Source organism: Schistosoma haematobium, chromosome 3 (assembly GCF_000699445.3).
Source record: "Schistosoma haematobium chromosome 3, whole genome shotgun sequence".
Lineage (NCBI taxonomy): Eukaryota > Metazoa > Platyhelminthes > Trematoda > Strigeidida > Schistosomatidae > Schistosoma > Schistosoma haematobium.
In genome coordinates, this window is record NC_067198.1 from 20,842,210 (window position 1) to 20,861,562 (window position 19,353).

Consider the following 19,353-nt stretch of genomic DNA (forward strand, 5'->3'; position numbering starts at 1 on the left):
AATGAATAAATAAATGATTAAACTTTATCAGTTTCTTTTTCCATTAAACAAATGAGTTAATAAAATACCTAAGCAAAATAAATTACACATTTAATATACATAATTGTGGTTATACTCATAAAGATTACTAATAAACAAACATATTAATACAGTACAGTATTGTGAAAGAACAAACTTAGTGGAAAGTAAGAAAGAAAAGTTAGTAAACAATGATAAATAAAGAAAAATGTGAGCATAAAATAAATGAAAAAAACTTTTTTTTCAGTATTCTTTATTCTTTCAAGTAATTTATCAACAAGCAGAACAAACAGTGATAATAGTAAAAAGTACTTTTGCATTAAAGTTAACCGCTACACACGAATTCATCTTTTATTTATTATTTTTTTAAAAAGTATACATAAACAAAGGCGTTTATGAATCGTGAAGCAGAAAACAAAACAATCTGGGCTAGTTTATTAACATGATTTTACTTGTCCGAATGAATTGATCAGTTTCAAAGATAATCATTATGAGATACCTTCGTACTGAAAGTAAAATGTCAATTGTGTACGTGTATATATGTAATCAATGATAAGAAAAAAATGTCAGTGGTTCCATAAAAAATAACAATAAAGCGGATTGGATTAAATGAAATGAAACCCAAAAAGATAAAATAAAATAGATAAGATGAAAAATGTTCTCTTTTAGAATAATAATAATAATACATGTATGATACATTTTCACATTGTGACGGATATAAATCTTTCACTTATCTTATAGGTAGTTAGATAGCTATCTATTGTTTGTGATCAGTTGATGAATTAGGGAATGTCATAATTTTACGAAATGGTGCATAGGGAATTTGTGAGGCAGGAGAAGGCATTCCTGGTTTTGTTTCAATTGCTGGAGGTAAATTTCTATATGGATTAGGTCGTAAAGTAAAACTTATTTTTGTCTGATTTTGTCTATTATCCATCATTCCAGTAATTATTGTTTCATTAGTATTTTGTAATGGAATTTGTGATTGAGATAAATGTGTCATAGGTAGTCTATCCGTGGAGTCAGTAAATCCTGGATTATAGTCCGGCGGTGTAAACGGTGGTCGTTCATTAATTAATATCATTGGTTTTGTAGGGGATAAACATGTATTATCAGATCCATTTGAAGTGTTTCCACTGTTCATATTGTCTACAGTTGAAAAAGATAGCAGATTGTAACTGTAATAACCTTTTTTATATTTATATACTAAATTATCTATTTATAAGGACTTATTTTATTTCTTATGAATATGATTATAATTATGATTAAAATACAATAAGGTCAGTAGTATGTGTGAAATTGCTTCCTTCAACCAAGTACAAATTAGTAGAAATACGACTTAAATTAGTTCTTTATCATGGTTCAACACTATTAAATCTAGTTCTACGTATGAAAGTAAAATCATTCAGTGAAATGATAACGAGTAAATTAACATGATGTTAATATTACTAATGATAAGCCGAAATATGAAGAAGGAACAGTTAATCAGTCGATTATTAAGACTCATTACATATTAACGAAGATGCAATAGGATCTGTGTTCAAGAATCCGTTAATCGTTTCCAATGACCATATAAGAGCAAGAATGAACATAAATGAAGAGTCTAAGTATATGTGTGGGGTTAATTTGATGGGGAGAGCAATTTGAGAGGTTGTAGTGATATTTATTGATGCAAAATGTAAGGTCTTTTTGTTTGAATTCCTATAATTTGTGTTGTGTGTAGGAGACGACATCTGAAAGCATAGGGGAAATTAGATTGATGCTGATATAAGGTTACAAATGCTACATTTACCTTGACTTGATGGACGGTGTCAACTAAAGGTGTACTATTAATTGTCTTTATTCTTTGCTTAAATATGAATATTGATGTTCTAAGATAGTGATCATTAAACTCAAATATACTCTTACGTTATTTACATTTACATTATGTGATCAGTCTTAGTAATCGACTGACTTACTTTTTCATCTCTGGACTCCGATATATTATTATTATTAAGTCAATTTACTCGTCATCAATTCTTTGGTATTGATTTTTATATTCAATATTAATTTAGTTATATTTTTAATGTTCGAATGGAAATATATTTAAATTAGTGGTGTAGAATGGTCCACCAGGGTGCTTGGTACCTGTGTGGTTGCGCTACAGGATTGAGCTGTACTATTCAGATTGTAGCATTAAAGCCTGTGCGGTGTCTGGTTCCTCTGCTAAACGGGGTTGAGCTGTACTGTTTGGGTTTTTACGTGAAAGTCCGGATGGTGTCTGGTTCTCCTGAAAACCAATGTAAAATTACCCTGGCCCACAAGGGTATATTATATAACTGTAACTAACTGTGAAGTGGTGTAGAAATCACATGGTATTACAAAAGCCTTATTTTATTTTTACAGATTTCCTCAATGATTTATTAGTTGAATATTTACACATTTTCGGTGGGTAACCACCTCACACCTGACACGAATTAGCTCCATGGGTTCAGACTTCTCACTAGAACTCCGGAAATTTCTACTTAAAGCTAGTCGCTAGTAAGCACTTGATGAGTGTCAGTAAGGGGTTGTGGAGACTTTTGAACTCCATTGAAATCACGAATCGATTTGAGTTCAAGTGAGTTGTGGCCAATGGAGCTAGTTATCATATTTAATCGATTATTAAACTTGATCAAACAACTTTTGATTATATTTGATGGAATAATCATGCATTCTATTAGTTTACAGTTTTAACAGACAATAACTTTAGACAAGAATGTCTAATGATTGTACATTTAATTATGCTGTGAAAACTATATTTTCTGATTTGAACATAAGAAAAGTTCGTGTTATTGAAATTCTGTTATAATTCTTATCATAAAATCCCCTCTTCATTTTTTAGAGAATAATCCAGCGAGCGGGATCTTGAATGTGCACTGCTAAGGAGTCCCATTCTAGGTCAAAACGACCGTCCAATACTTTCAGTTTCTCCATGGTGATCTAGCTTTAACTGACTCATGAATTTAACAATTAAATTATTACAATCTCCACAAAATCGCTTTCTGATAGTAATTATCATGTGCTCACTAGTGACTGACTTCAATAGGTATTTTCTGGAGTTCTAGTGAGAAGCCGTGAACAGTGGAGTTCAACCGGGTCTATTGTGTGATATTAACTCACTTATGACAATGGTAGACAGTGGCACAATTTCGTAGATTGGTTGAAGTTAGACATTGACACTGTCGGATACCGGCTCAATGGTCTAGATGTTGAGCGTCCACGCGCGATACCGAAGATCCCGGGTTCGCATCCTACTAGTGGGATTGTGGACGAGCACTGCTAAGGGGTCTCGTAATAGGTCGAAACGGCCATTCAGCGCTCCTAGGTTTTCCGTGGTGGTCTAGTTTTAATTGACTCATAAATTTAACCATTAAATTACTACAATTTCTACAAAACCCTTTTCTGATATTTTATATCTTCTGGAATCTATCATATATCTCGAAACAACAGCAGTTTGGTATATATACAACGGTTAGTAACCTAATAAGTGTCGAAAAATTCTTAAAAAAACCACCTATGATATTGAATAATTTGTTTCAATATATTTCTTACAATTTACAACTAATATTTTTTCCAACCAAAATTAATTCCATTGTTCAAATATATTTTACCATTATTCACTTACTGATGATCTAATATGCTCATATGATTAATAGAAGAAATGATTAGTTTTTACTGAAAGCTTATGTAATAACAAAGGAAAACGTTAATTATCCGATCTTTACACATCAGTATTATTATATAAGAAATAGGGAAGTGTAAATAAATTGATTTTCATTTTCACCATTATTTATACTTTAACAATAACTAGTAATATAAGGAAAGTAAACAGAATGTAGGTTATTGTATGATTAGTTAAATTTTGATCAATTAAATGTTTTTAAGTAATTTCTAGGTAATTTACTATAAGAAAGAAAGTTAATACCAGCTATTCATCTTTATTATGTCGTTTTTTTATAATCAGATAGAACTGGAAGATTCTACAAGGTCTTTACTTATGATTTGTCACAATTGACTCATGATCTCAACTGTTGAAATTACTACACTCTTCACAAAACCCCTTCTGATAATAATCAAAATATGCTCACTAGTGACTGGCTTCAAGAGATATATCCTGGATTCCTAGTGAAAAGCAGTGACCAGTGAAGTTCAACCGGGTCATTTGTGAGGTAGTAACTCACTGATGACAATGGTGGATGTGTCGCTTAATTTCGTGGATTAGTTGAAGTTAGACATTAACACCTTTGGATGCCGGCTCAGTGGTCTAGTTGGTTAAGCGCCTGGCGCGGGACTGATTGGTCCTAGGTCCGAATCCCACGAGGAGGGGTCGTGGATGCACGCTGCTGGAGAGTCCCGCGATAGGAAGAAACGGCCGTCCAGTGCTTCCAGGTTTTCCATGGTGGTCTAGCTGCAATCGACTCATGATCTCAACTGTTGACATTTAGTAATGGTTAATTTTAAACATAGATTTTATCACTTAACTATGGTGAATCATGACACTAACATGATGATCATAGATGCAGTTTATAAAATTATATAAGGATTATCTTATTTAGCATAGCAACGTAAACTTTATCATTCAATCGTCTATCCTTTAGGATACAGTTTCATCACTTGCATAATAAAAAAATTGTATTATCTATCCATGGCGGGATTAAAATTTATGGACGAACCAATCACGTATAAAATAACAGGTTTGGATTTTGGCGCGAAATTCACTCATCCATTTGGCTAAATAGAGTTTTGGCATTATAATTGATGTCAGTTCGTCATGAAAACCATAAATATAATTTCTAACCTTAATCAATAACTGTAAATCACAATTCTAATTCTTCACACAGGTTTGTAACCCTCATTTGGTCCTGGTTATTAGATGAACACTCTCATGGTCAGTCTAGCATCGCTTAAAGGTCATCCATAAATTATAGTCTCACCCCGTCAGTTAATAATTCATAAAATAAATGTCTGTCTGATAAATTATGTCAGTAGTGTGGAAATCTTAATGTTGACTGTCAGATGAACCCATAGTCATCAGAATGCATCAAGCAAAACATGGACTGAATTATAAAGCTTCTAATGTATTTTCTATATCTCCATATCCAGAATCTGTACACAGAAACAAAGTAATTAGGTATGTTTAAGAATATTCTATACAAAAATTAAAATATAAATTTATCCTAATGTAAATGAATAAATGGACAGTATCACTAATTCGATTTACAAAATCATTGAGCTATATTAGTCTTATATGATGATAACTTTAAACTGGACACATTCAATTTATTTCACTGTGTTCCAGTAATAATGAATGCTCATCTAATTCCAACCAGTGTTATGTTCATAAACCTAAGCAATACAAAGTGTTAATTATTAAATGACAATTATTAAAAGAAGTTGAGTTTTGCTACTATGTTAAACCTTAAAATTATCATCATATCCCAGATATAGAATCAGATATGATTCACATGATCGGAAAAATTGAAAATTACAGAACAAACTCACCTGGTTTTTCATTTTTTGACTGACGACCATTAGTTGTCAATTTTTTTGGACTAGTTATTGTTGTTAACATTTTTTCAGTTTCTAGATTTACAACACTATGTCCACTATTAACAATGGATGTATGCGATGTTAATCCATCTGTACATGATCTACCATTTTTACGATACCATACAAATGCTAATATACCTAATAATAGTATAATAAATGATATACAAACTGGTAAAAGAGTCCCAAGTAGAATTATTCTTGATCCATTCATTTCATCCTGTATAGATGAAGTTGATAACGATGATAATGATGAGGATGATGATGACGATAATATAGATGAACCAATATCAACTAAATCTTTATATTCTCTTTTATTTTCATAATTTGGAATAAACGTCTCATGATTACCTTCAAATCCAGGTCCAGGTATGAAAATTGGTGGAGCTTCTGTGTATGAAAACATAAGAAAATGTATACTCAAAGAATTATTTATTAAAATAATAAAAGAGACACAATAGACGTATTTATCAAAATTTTACCAATCACATTCATGAACTACATATTATATAGAAAGTTAATTAAATATAATTAGTTTTCGATTAATAACAAGTTCCAGTAAATTACAATACCATCATGCATCTAATGACTTTGTTCCATATTGGCAAAAGAAATAGTCATTGAATGAATTTTGTTATTTCCCAAAATTAAAAAATAAACCAAGAGAAATAATCAGAGAGGGGTTTTGTGGATATTATAGTAATTTAATAGTTGAATTCATGAGTCATTTAAAGCTAGACCACTAAGGAAAACCTGGAAGCACTGGATATCTGTTTCTTCCTATTGCAGGACCTCTCAGCAGAGCGCATTCACGATCCCGCCTTGCGAGATTCGAATCCAGGACCTACCATTCTCGCTGGTGACGGTCTCCATGTAAAATTGTTTGTTGCTTATTTTAACTAACACCCTCAATTATTATTTTGTTTTGTTCTGAAATTCCTTATTAAACGAAAAGTGACAGTGTACTAATAGTCTTCCTCTTTTTTTTCTCAGCATTTCTTTTTAATGTTCTATAACTAGTAGTATATATTAAATCAACAATTAAACATGTGTGTTTTCCTGCCATTGATTATAAATAGAAGAAAAATTAGTATGAGAAGGGGTTTTGTGGAGATTGTAGTAATTTCAATAGTTGAGAGCAAGAGTCAATTAAAGCTAGGCCACTATAGAAAATCTGGAAGCACTGGACGGTTGTTTCGTCCCATCGTGGGACTCCTCAGAAGTGCGCATCCACGATCCCGCTCCCCGGGCTTTAAAACCAGGACCTATCGGCTTCGAATTCCATAGTTCAATGAGCATTAGGATAATTAACAACAAATATAATAATAATATAAAATCTTAATAAATTCCAAAAAAAACTAGTAAATATTCATAAACAAAAAAACCAACCATAATTACGTTGTGTTTGAATACAAGGACCAAGTCGTTCAATTTGTATTTCATCTAATTGACCTACACCAGCTTCTTTTAAATGTTTTATAAAATCAATTGATGGTTGTTGTAAATCTTTTCTTATTTCTGATAAAAGACGATTTTCTAATTTTATTATTTCTTTTTCAGGACAATTTATTGTAGTATATAAATGACGTTTATTTCTATATACATTTTTATATTGTTCATAAATAGGTTTAGTAAAGTGTATAGTTGATAATGAAGATTGACAATTATCATAATGATTATTACATTTTGATTGTTTATTTAATTGTAAAGGTATTTGATTAAAATCTATATTACGTTTAACTGTATGATGTATATGTTTAGACCATTGATTCCAATATTCTTGTTGAGTATAAGAATCTAATAATTCTGTTGTTTTATTTAAATGAATATTTTCAGTAAGAATTAAAATAGATTTTTGAGCCCATATAACAGAAAATCCAGAGGCTATATTGAAAAAAGTATTTGGGAAAGAAAAAGAATAATATAGTAAAATGATAAAACAGTAGACTCAGTATAAGCAAAGATGGATAGTGGTTAACAGTGAAATCTAGAACGCGCGTTTCGTCCTATTTGGGACTCGTCAGTTGGATGTACCTGCACCCTAGAATTGATGCTCACTTTCAGAATCGAACCCAGTATCGTTCTCTTCAAACATCATCGCGTTATCCACTTAGCTACTGAGTCCTGATAGCCACTTGCTTGTGCAATGGGGTGAAGTTTAAATTCACTTGGCGTTCTTTACTTAAATTTTTATAATGCTTGTGAATTAATGCAATATCGAGGTAATACGCACACAATGCACGTATGCCAGTAACAGACTGATCAATTGCAGTGCTAAACATCAATGAGAAAATTCAAGTAAACAATACCAAGTGAAATAAACTCAGTATTCCCTTTAAAATTGATCAGACGAATATCTTAAAGTAGTGTTACAACTACATTTTAAAAAGTTGATGTTCGAATAGTTTCCATAATATGGTCAAAAGTTTTATGAATTAGTTTATAACTACGATAACCTGTTGAATGTATTTTAATCGTCAATCAGCATACGAAGCTCTCTGTGATATTGAGTTAAGTAGTTTTTCATATGCGTTATAAATGGTTTGATAAAATTCAATCACTGGACTGCTTGGTAATATTAACACTGTTTACTGATCAATGAGTGAATATTTTAAACCCCACATCCTTTTATGATGCGATTTTTGAGGTAACCTGTTTGATTCAGGCATTAGTGGACTCAGATTTGTGTCTTTAAATTAAGACCTTTTTTTAATGTTACATGTTATCTACGCTCATGAATTTCAATCAGCACATAACTTAGGTACAGGAATTGTAACTGATGACCCTTAACCATATGATATCGACATTTCCTCATAGTTTGCATATTAGTTTATGTGCCAAGCATATTTATTATTTAAGCTTGAAAAAATGATTATGAATTTTGAAAATTCGTCTATTTCGAACAGCAGATTATTTCTCAAATTCACTTGTACACTAACCAACTGATAAGAAGTATATAGATCTTAGAATCATCTAAATTTACTAAAGCAATACAATCCTCTCAATTAATTAATTTTATGTAAAATAAGTTTGCAAACCACTATATTTGATCGGGTGTATTGAAACAGAGGAAACTTTGTTAGAATTATACTGACAATTACTATTTTTATTTTAAGGTGACTCTTTAATACTTTTTTTGTGTGTCAAGTAATAATTAGACCAGTGTTCAATAAGGTAATTTTGTGGGGGTTGATTGGAGTATCAGAGAGAACTGATCAGGTTTTCCATCCTACTTTGGGACTACTCAGTAATGTTCATCGACCACTCAAGTGATATTAAATTCAAAACATTCTGGATTAGTAGTGACTATGACATTTTCAAAGCACAAAGTTTGAATTCGATAGTAACTATTTCCAACTTTGGTCTGTTCAGAATACAGTATAATCTTCACTCGATTTCATTAAAAAATTGTTTCCTCAAATTTGGAGTATTACTTTATTCCTAGAAATTCAGTAGTTCATTTATGTTATAATATGTTGAACTTAAGATCCGGATTTCTATTCTTCGCATACCTTGATAGTTAAGTGTAAGTAAAATAATATCCATATCATTTCTACATATAATGCTTCCCATACAATGAGGTCTAAGGTAATCATCCAAAGCTGAAATTAGTAGCCATCTATCTACTAGACTATGTCCTCCTGTCCATGGTCGACCATGATCTGCGCTAAAGTGCATTACTACGCGATGATTGAAATTTGTTGGCAGTTGTGGATTGGATCCAGCCACATATATTGAAAATTGAACACCCACATTCTTTTCTGGATTATCCGTTATACTAAAATAAAAAGGTACACAGAATAAATGCCAAACATTTCAAGTTACTGAGTTATTGCAAAGTAATATAGAACTTTATTTCGCTTTTAAAAAATATAGCATTCGAATAAAGTTAGACTGTAACTAGGTTGTGGAATACGGGGTAAGGGTTTCGTTCCGATCGAAACTTGTCAGATGAACATGCCTGTATTTCGCTGTTAGTGCTCACACCGCAACTCGAAATTAGCTCTTTTTTTCAAAGTCGCAGAGCACTGTCGATTGAACTGTTTAGACCAGACAATCATTTGGAGGCACAGTGAGTGTGTAATTTGTTTGTAGGGATTTAGATGTAAAGAACTGCAATCCACCAGTCTCTTTTGGAATATGTACATCCTGAATTGCCCTGATAGTGCCGACAGAGATTGGTCAGTTCCAGTATTTAACACCAACTATAGGAAAATTCGAGCATCAACGGTAAATTATTGATAATAGTTTACCGTAACAGAAATGACTCAATCGGTAACTAAGTCAAACTCTATTAGCCATTTTTAGTTTCCAAAGATTAGTAAAAAATATCTATCGACCGTTTTTAAGCATTCTTATTAAAAATTCACTTTAAAATCATATCTTTAGGCAGTCCTAGAAACATTAGCTACTGATCTAATAGCTTTCCATTAGCATCGGTGAGTCGTTAAATTACTATTTGTATCAGAAGGGGTTTTTGTGGATATCATGAGTCAGTTGAAGCTAGACCATCATGGAAAACGTGGAAGCACTGGACGGCCGTTTTGTCTTATTGTGGGACTTCTCAGCAGTGCTCGTCCACGATCCCACCTCACAAGATTCGAACCCAGGACATATCGGTCTCGCGCGCAAACACTACACCTTTAGATCACTGAGCCGCTATTCAAATGAAATTTTACGAGTTGTTCAGTAGTGTCTATATCGTGTTTCATATTTTGTAATGTTAACTATCAAATCTAAATTCTCAACATATTTCTCCTGACAGAATTTCATCAAAGAAATATTCTAGTAATAATTTTCAGAAAAAAATCCATTATTCAACCAAGAAATTCTATTAATGGAGAGTTTTCTATTTGAAATCTTTGTACATATTGAATGTATTGCTGTGATCTAGTTAAATTATTAAAATGACAACGTGTTACTTGTTATCTTTAAGTAATCTGAAAAGTTGCCGTTTTTCCGTTTTGAAAATACTTTAAGTTTAAGTGGTAAAGAAGAGTTTTATAAAAATGCATCAAAGGTATTAAAAAAGAATAAATAGTACAACTATTATTAGTTATTATTTACTATTTGTATCAGGTATTCCTTTTTTATGCATAAAAATGGTAGTTTTTTTAAGTTTTATGTTTTAATTGAATAATTTCTGATTTATATTTAAAATGGTGAGATAGTAGTTAAAAGTACTTCCAAAGTATCAGAGTTATATTACTCTGATGATAAGAATATGTGATAAACTTTCATTTACAACTAGCAGTGATGAATCATGAAACCTGAATATACGACTTTTCATATTCAGTTGAAGTCAATCGCTAAAGGGTTTTGTTATTGTTTTAGTTGGATCTTCCGATTGATGTTTAGCACTGCAATTGATCAGTCTATTATTGGCATATGTGCATACTGTGCGTGTTGCTTTGATATAGCCTTAATTCACAAGTATTATGTGCAAAGATGGATAGTGGCTAGCAGTGGGATCCATAATGCACGTTTCGTCCTATATGAGACTCGTCGGCTGGATGTACCTTCATCTCAGAGTTGATTTTCACTCTGGGACTCGAACCCAATACCGTTCGCTTCAAACGCAATCGCGTTATCGCCTCAGCTTACCTTTAATTGTTATTTTTATATGCTAGTTTGGGTTATTATTTAATGGAGTATCAAGATTAAAAATTTATTAAACATATCAGAATTATACAACCTGTTTGAATTTTTAAAATGAATTGCCATCGGATCAGACAAATTCATAGGAAACATCAAGAGATGACAAAAAAATCATTAGAGAAGAAATCAATAACTACATAGTAACAACTATCAACTTATTCTTTATATGTGACAATTAAATTTATGTCATAATCCGATAACGTGAGATAGGTGTTACTCAAAGTGATATACATTTTACCCTCATCATCATATAGCTATTCTACTCTGGAAGTAGACTGAAATTACGCAGTAAATTTGACTAGAAGAAGAGCAACGAACGTAGCAGAATAAGATAAAATCATTAATTAAAAAGGGCAAGAACAAACATTTGTCTTGTTCCGTTTTAGTAGTTTTTGTTAGAATATTTAACGAGTTAGTTATTCTGTTGTACTTTTATTCAATGATTTAACAAAATGCTTAAGACATTTTTGTGATGAATTCCATTATAATTCTAATAATTCGTTGGTCAAGTCAACTAAAACACTTTTGTCACATGTAAACTTGATGATGTAAACTCATTTATTTTTTACTTCATATTTCTAATAGTTTTATAAACAAATATTTTTACATGGAAATACTAATTTCAACGAAACTAATACATTCAGATTAAGTAGTTAATATCATCAACTGGTCTTAGTTGAAAGCTGTGACCAGTGAATTTCAACAGTATCAGTTGTCAGGTAGGTGTTACCAAGAGTGGTAGATGATAGTTGAGCACTACTTTGAGTTCATTAAAGTTAAACATGTCAAACATTGAACATCAACTCACTGGCCGAAAGCCTAATCAGTCATTGAGAAGAATGAAAGCTTTGCGTTCAGTCTCCATTCATAGCCATGAATTTGAACTGCTAAGGAGTCCCATACTAGAACAAAATTGTTGTCTAGTGCTTTCTAGTTTTCAGTAGCTGTTTAAATTAAATCAGTTCGTGATATAAGTTATAAAATATACTAATCTATACCAGAGCCTATGATCATGAAACGTTTTTATTGTTTAAATCACGAAATAATCTTAGCCAAACCACTACTGAAAACCTGGAAACATTTGACGGCCATTCGGTCTTAGTACAGGACTCCTCAGTGATATGCATTCAAGACTCTGGATCCGATCAGTTCGAGATTTAAACGATGAAAATTATGCAACCTCCAAAAATCCCTCTATATCACTACAAAGATATTTGTTGAATAATTAAAACTATATGTATCATTTTAGAACTTACTGAAATTTATGACTTGATGGTTGAACAGAATTGCCAATAATGATACCAAATATTGTTGATTTATCTTTCTCTAAACCAATCCAATGTGATGAGCCTACTTGTCTACCACCTTAAGGAAAAACAAATGAAAAAAAATAGGATAGTTTATGTTTATTCATTTGATCAAAAATTCAACTTTGCACAAAGTAATTTTAATAGTTGAATTCATGAGTCGATTTAAACTAGACCACCATTAAGAACCTGTAAGCACTGGATGGCCGTTTCGTCCTAGTATAGGACTACTCAGCAGTGCGTATCTACGATCTAACGGCCAATTTCAATCGACCCATGATATTGCACGACGCTTCGTCCATTGTCTGAGGTCGATACTTATTTCTACTTGATGCTTATAGAACCCTTCACTGGTTCAATCAAAATGTCTAACGTAATAATCAGATCAACCTTAGCGGTAGAACTTACTTCAATACACATAATTTTAGCACAAAGAATATTGTCTTGTGGTCTCTTCATAGTTTATGAAGTATACATGATCTGGATCATGTTGCCGTAATATTTTCAGTATACGAAAACAATACTTTTTATTATGCATGATACTTCACTACCAATTCATTTACTAGTCAAGATAGATACTTTACTACAAATTTGGATGTATACAAGAAAAGGAAACTATTTCAAAATAGTTACTATCTACTCTCCATTTACTTTCATTTTCACTGTATACTGGTTACTTCTAAGACTTAAATGAAAGTTTCTTTCATTAAAAGCATTCTTCAAATATTAGGAAGGGAGAATATATTTACAAAATCTCAGAGAATGAATTTGAAGTAAACCCAACGTTTCGCTTGACAATTTGGTCCAAACGTTTTTAAAGAAATATGATCAAACATCAAAATTATCGAATATCATCCTCCAAGTAGACATAAATATATTTTTCAAGAATTCTGTACTTCAAAGCTGAAGAATATGATAAAATTTCAAAATGCTTAAGAATATTACTGCTTACTTATATCATATAAATGAACATTGCCTCGAGACATTGTTGCCAAAGTATCATCATTTACTATTTTACGTCGAAAACCTTCACCTAATAAAACAGTTAATATAGGGAAAATTTAGTGATAATTCAATGTTTGTAATATGTGTACACTTTTATAGTCACTATTTAATTACAAAGTTTTATTGTATTCAGATAAATAGTTCACAATTTCTTCTATACCTCGTGTATAGAACAAAAAAACAACCCCCTAATTTAATAAACTATCACAAATTCAATAACTTATCATCATCAAAGCTTTATTAAAATAAATAGAAATGTTAAGTTCGAATATTTGAATTGTTATGGTAGAACGAAATTACACTGAAGGTAGATACATTAAATGATGATGATGATGATGATGATGATGATGATGATGAGTGTCTTTCATGTATTTTGAGGATAATTTTTATTATGAACTGAAGTCAACTAGAGAATCACTAGAAATCAATAAATATTACACAACTAGTTTATTCTAATATAAAAACTCCGCAATAGTAACAGGTACCTAAGATTACAGAGCTTTTCTAATTTTTAATGTTCAAACAAATGACTAAACGCTATGTTAATGTTAATATTGTATGCCAGGAAGCATGAGTGTATGCATAGAGTAGAGAGAATCTTATGATATTGATACAAAAATGTATAAATCAATGATAAACTGGGTGGACAAGACAGATAATATGTTAAATTAAAAGTATGACTAATAATAATACTGATGTAAATCGTAATTAACTCCACCTGTAGCTATTCTAGAGTTACTGCCTGTCCTAAGCCCGGGTAAAGGAGGAGGGTCGGGCATCGGGTTAGCAACCCCGATTCGTAGAAAACAACATTACTGAAAAAACGCCAACCAGAATAAACTCTGCCCTAGGGTTGAAGGAAGAGTTATGACGCCTCATGATGAAAGCCGAGTTCCTTCGGAAGCCATGGGGCCGATTCCCCTTCTAACAACCAGAGCAACAAATTGTATAGATACATGGGATGTCCGGACAATGTGGGAGACCGGGAACACCAGTCAAATAGCAACGGAAATGAGGAGATACAAAATGGGCAGTACTAGGAATCAGCAAAACCCATTGGACCCAAGCTGGACAACAAAGGCTAAATACGGGAGAGATGCTGCTTTACTCCGGTCACGAAGAGAAAAATGCTCCACAAACACAGCGAGTTGCTCTAATGCTGTACAAAGTAGCACGAAATGCACTTGTAGGATGGGAATCTCACGGATCCAGAATCATCAAAGCATCATTCAAAACAAAGAAGGAGGGGATCACAGTGAATATTATCCAATGTTATGCACCCACCAATGATAGCAATGACGACATTAAAGATCAATTCTATAAGAGGCTGCAATCAATCATAGAGAAGTGCGCAAGAAACGACATCACCATTCTGATGGGAGATCTAAATGCCAAAGTCCGAATGGACAACACCGGATATGAAGATATCATGGGACGACATGGACTGACTGGGAGAGAGAAACGAAAATGAGGAAAGATTTGCAAATCTGTGTGCATTCAACAAATTGGTCATAGGAGGCACAATATATCCACACAAACGTATACACAAAGCTACATGGATCTCACCGGACCGCACTACGGAGAACCAGATATATCATATTTGTATCAACAAAAAATTCCGAAGGACAATGGAAGATGTGAGAACCAGGAGAGGAGCTGATATAGCTTCAGATCACCATCTAGTTGTGGCCAATTTAAAACTGAACCTAGAGAAGAACCAGACAACTGGACAAACAGCACTACAAAGGTTCAATACAGACTTCCTTCAACATGCTGACAAACTCAACAGGTTCAAAATAACTCTCAACAACAGGTTCCAAGCCTTACAAGATCTACTGAAAGGAGAAGAAACTACTATGGAGGACAACTGGAAAGGTATCCAAGAAGCATTAACTTCAACGTGTCAAGAGGTTCTTGGTCGCAAGAAGCATCATCATGAAGAATGGATCTCTATCAAAACCCTATACAATATTCCAGAAGAGAAGAACAAGAAGACAGCAACTAACAACAACAGAACAAGAACAGAGAAAGTGAAGGTACAAGATGAATCCACAGAAGCAAACAAGCAACTGAAGAGGAGTATTAAGGCCTACAGGTAGAAATATGTGGATGAGCTAGCAACGACGGCGGAAAAAGCTACAAGAGAAGGAAATATGAAACAGCTTTACGATAGAACGAAGGAACCAGAAGGGAAATATTGTAAACCAGAGAGACCGGTCAAGGACAAAGAAGGAAAGTCAATCACTGGAACTCAAGAAAATGGGAACAGATGGGTGGAACACTTCGAGGAACTCTTAAATAGACCAGCCCCATTAAATTCACCAGAGATCGAAGCAGCACACATAGACCTTTCTATAGATGTCACTCTGTGCTGTGTGCTATTCATGTCGACAGATATAAATAGTATGTATCATCAATCGAAAGTGAAATGCCTGGTAGCAGAAGGTTAAGAAGATCGGAGAAAAGGAAATGAGAACAGAGAATGATTGCTGTGGAAACGAAGAAGCAATAAAGTCTGAGACGATTGATTGATATTTTGTAAATGGAGTATTTGCTATATGGTTCTTAGATTTTACTAAGACGTTCTGTAATTTTGTGTTCAGATACGTCCGATTTTTCCCACTTGTGTTCTCGTTCACTGCAACTCCATCGAAAAAGTCAGGATGGCCAGCAGACGAGTAAAGAGTGGGGAAGCAGTGAGACCTGGAAATGGATCAACCGAAGCACGTCCAATTCGAAAATATTTGGGAGGAAAAACAAGTGTCACTGACAGACTGGAAAGAAGGTTACCTCATCAAGATGCCGAAGAAAGGAGATTCGAGCAAGTATGAGAACTAAAGGGGCATCACACCACTATCAGTACCAGGAAATGTTTTCACGAGAGTGCTGCTGAACAGAACGAAAGATTTAGTAGACTACCATATTCGAGATCAACAGGCTGGATTCCGTAAGGACCGGTCGTGCACAGATCATATCGTGACACTACCGATTACCGTTGAACAGTCGATTGAATAGAACTCGTCACCATACGTCAACTTACTTGCTTATAGGGAAGTATTTAGCTGTGGATAGAAGAATCTTGTAGAATCACCTTCAACATTATGGTGTATCTGAGAAAATATTCAACATCTTTCGGAATTCATACGACGGACTGCAGTGCAAAGTGGTACATGCAGGACAGCTGACAGACGCATTCCAAGTAAGGACCGGATTCAGACAAGGCTGCTTACTCTCCCCCTTTCTCTTCCTCCTAGTGTTTGAATGGATTATGGAGAACTCGACATCTAAGGGAAGGCACGGAATACAATGGACAGCTCGGAATTAATTAGAAGATTTGGACTTCGCAGATGACTTGACCCTTTTATCCCATACATACGAACCAATACAGATGAAGACAACCAGAGTAGCAGTAGCCTCTTCAGCAGTAGGCCTCAACATACACAAGGCAAAAGACAAGATCCTCAAATACAACATGGAGAGCACCAACCCAATCACACTTGATGAAGAAGCTCTGTAAGGGGTGTAAACTTTCAAGTACATTGGAAGCATCATCGAAGAATGAGGACGAATGGATGCAGACGTAAAGGCAAGGATTGTCAAGGCAAGGATAGCATTCCTAAAGTTGAAGAACATATGCAACCCAAAACAACTGTCAACCAATATCAAAATGAGGATCTTCGATACGAACGTCAAGACAGTTCTAATGTACGTATGGAGCTGAAGCTTGAAGAATTACCACAGCTATTGTCAAACGTGTACAGGTATTTCTAACCAATCACCCACACAATCAACTCAATGTCTGTTAGTCGTATACCATCAGCAACAACCTACTGTGGGAGAAGACAAACCAGCTTCCGATTGAAGGAGGTGGATAGAACATAAACTACGGAAATCATCAAACTGCATCATGAGGCAGCCACTAACTTGGAGTCCTGATGGGAGTTGGAGAAGGGAAAGACCGAAGAACAAATTGCGTGGAGAATTGGAAGATGACATGAAAAGGATGAATAGCAAGTGGAAAGAACGGGAAAGTATTGTCCAGGACAGAGTTGGATGAAGAATGCTGGTGGGCGGCCTGTGCTCCTCTACGAGGGGTAACAAGCATAAGTAAGTAAATACATGGTAATTACACCCATCCTATTAAATCAGAAAAGCGATTCGTTATTTTACTGAAATTGAGTTTTTTGTTCTAGGTGATTTAAGCGTAAAGGTTTCATTTACGTTTTAGGCAAAATAGACAATAAAACCTAAGAACCAGTACGATCGTAAAACAATTTAAGAATTTCTCCTTAGGTATGATATGTATATACTCATTCTAAAATAACTTATTGATCTATTAGCACGTTGTTTAGGTAGTCATAAATGTTTCACAGTAATCCTCAGAGGTCTAAATGTTCCAATCTTATACGGTGCCGAACAAAAAGAATTATTAGCTTCATAATAAAAAATAAAATTTAATTTTTACATTTTCAAATATTATTAGTTGATAGTCAGATGAAAATATTTAAATTAGAATGATGCCAAATCTCGGAACAACAATAAGTCTATATACTCGTGGACCTTCGTTTTTAGTTTATCAATAATGTTTTATATCAGCAATTTTCTATAAGATTGTTAGTAGTTCGCCTTGGTTGTTATGATATGCAGTTACCAACTGTAATTTATATGACACGCCTTATGTTACTTTCACTTATCGATGAAACTATGCAACATTTGTTATTAATGATTCAAGCTTTTTAAAATTATAGTTGCGTTAATTCATATCACGAACCTCATTTTTAAAGAGTGCACCTAACCCGAGTATTTTGATGAAGTGAAAATTTATAGATGCTTTATGTAACTTCTAATGTCAATCATTTTGTTACTCAATCATTCAAACAAAAAAATATTAGTTAGAACACGGTTCGATCCAGTATTAAGACAAGCTATTTCATTATTGATCAAGACATTTTTCACAATTTAATATACATTATGTAAAGTGTGTAATTAAGAATTCCCAGTTCATTATATACGTAAAAATGACAAATCATTTAACATGATTCTAAACGTACCCGTAAATACTGTGAAATTCATAATCACATCATTATCTAAACTTGAGAATGAAGAGAATCTGTTTTGCATTGATTGTCCAACCAGTTCTTGACCTTCGAACTTATTAGTATGACGTGCACAACTTCCCATACGATCAACTACAGCCGCTTCAACTATTCCAAGTTCAGATGATTCGATGTGTGCTCTAAAATGATTCGAAGGTGCTGACCAAGGGGATAGATAGAGTTGACCATCGTTAGCAAGACCAGTGACAAGACCTAGATTTTTCTGAGCTGAAACTAAAGTTGGTGCAAAAATAAGTAAATTTTGTAAATGATCAAATTTTTCCCATGGACAGTTAGACAAATTTTCATCTGGTATATTTGTTTGCGATTTTCCTTGTTCTTGAAGCAATGAAAGTTGAGCCCATGTGACTGATAGACTGTTTACATCTGAAAAAAGAGCGGAAAATGAGCTGTTATGTAAATTTGGGAATGAAATTTTAGATTTTAAGTACCTTAACTATCAAAATTAACCATTTTTACAGTACAATATACATCAAAGACATCATTATTTATCTTATTTCAGTGATATGTCAGTGAGATATATGCTCAAATTATTACCTACACTAATTTTAAAAATGACTGAAAAGCTTGATGTTATCAATGTGATGAGGAACATTTCCATATATTATGGGCTAATAAACAGTACTCGCTGAAATCATGAACAGACCGATGTTAGATCCCACTGAAAACTCAGAAACACT

The 19,353-nt window shown here is 33.4% G+C and overlaps 2 protein-coding genes across 3 annotated transcripts in view; one reads left to right on the forward strand and one right to left on the reverse strand.

The window, feature by feature from the left end:
- Positions 1 to 650: 650 nt before the first annotated feature.
- The window catches only part of DAG1 (Dystroglycan 1 (Dystrophin-associated glycoprotein 1)), a 110,747-nt gene continuing 92,044 nt past the window's right edge, over positions 651 to 19,353 (reverse strand). The window contains exons 12-18 of one of the 2 annotated variants that reach the window (XM_051213255.1): positions 18,608 to 19,039; positions 13,504 to 13,584; positions 12,501 to 12,609; positions 9,099 to 9,364; positions 6,985 to 7,470; positions 5,542 to 5,976; positions 651 to 1,167 (exon numbers count right to left, since the gene is read on the reverse strand). In XM_051213255.1, coding sequence (XP_051069219.1) covers positions 776 to 1,167; positions 5,542 to 5,976; positions 6,985 to 7,470; positions 9,099 to 9,364; positions 12,501 to 12,609; positions 13,504 to 13,584; positions 18,608 to 19,039 — 2,201 coding nt within the window. In that variant the 3' untranslated portion in view covers positions 651 to 775. Of the gene's footprint in view, positions 1,168 to 5,541; positions 5,977 to 6,975; positions 7,471 to 9,098; positions 9,365 to 12,500; positions 12,610 to 13,503; positions 13,585 to 18,607; positions 19,040 to 19,353 lie in introns of both variants that reach the window. The other variant, XM_051213254.1, reaches the window with a different exon arrangement.
- On the forward strand, positions 15,185 to 15,655 carry MS3_00005229 (uncharacterized protein; the record flags this gene model as incomplete). Its single annotated transcript, XM_035731620.1, has 1 exon — positions 15,185 to 15,655. One exon carries the CDS (start codon positions 15,185 to 15,187, stop codon positions 15,653 to 15,655), a length of 471 nt encoding a protein of 156 aa, XP_035585735.1.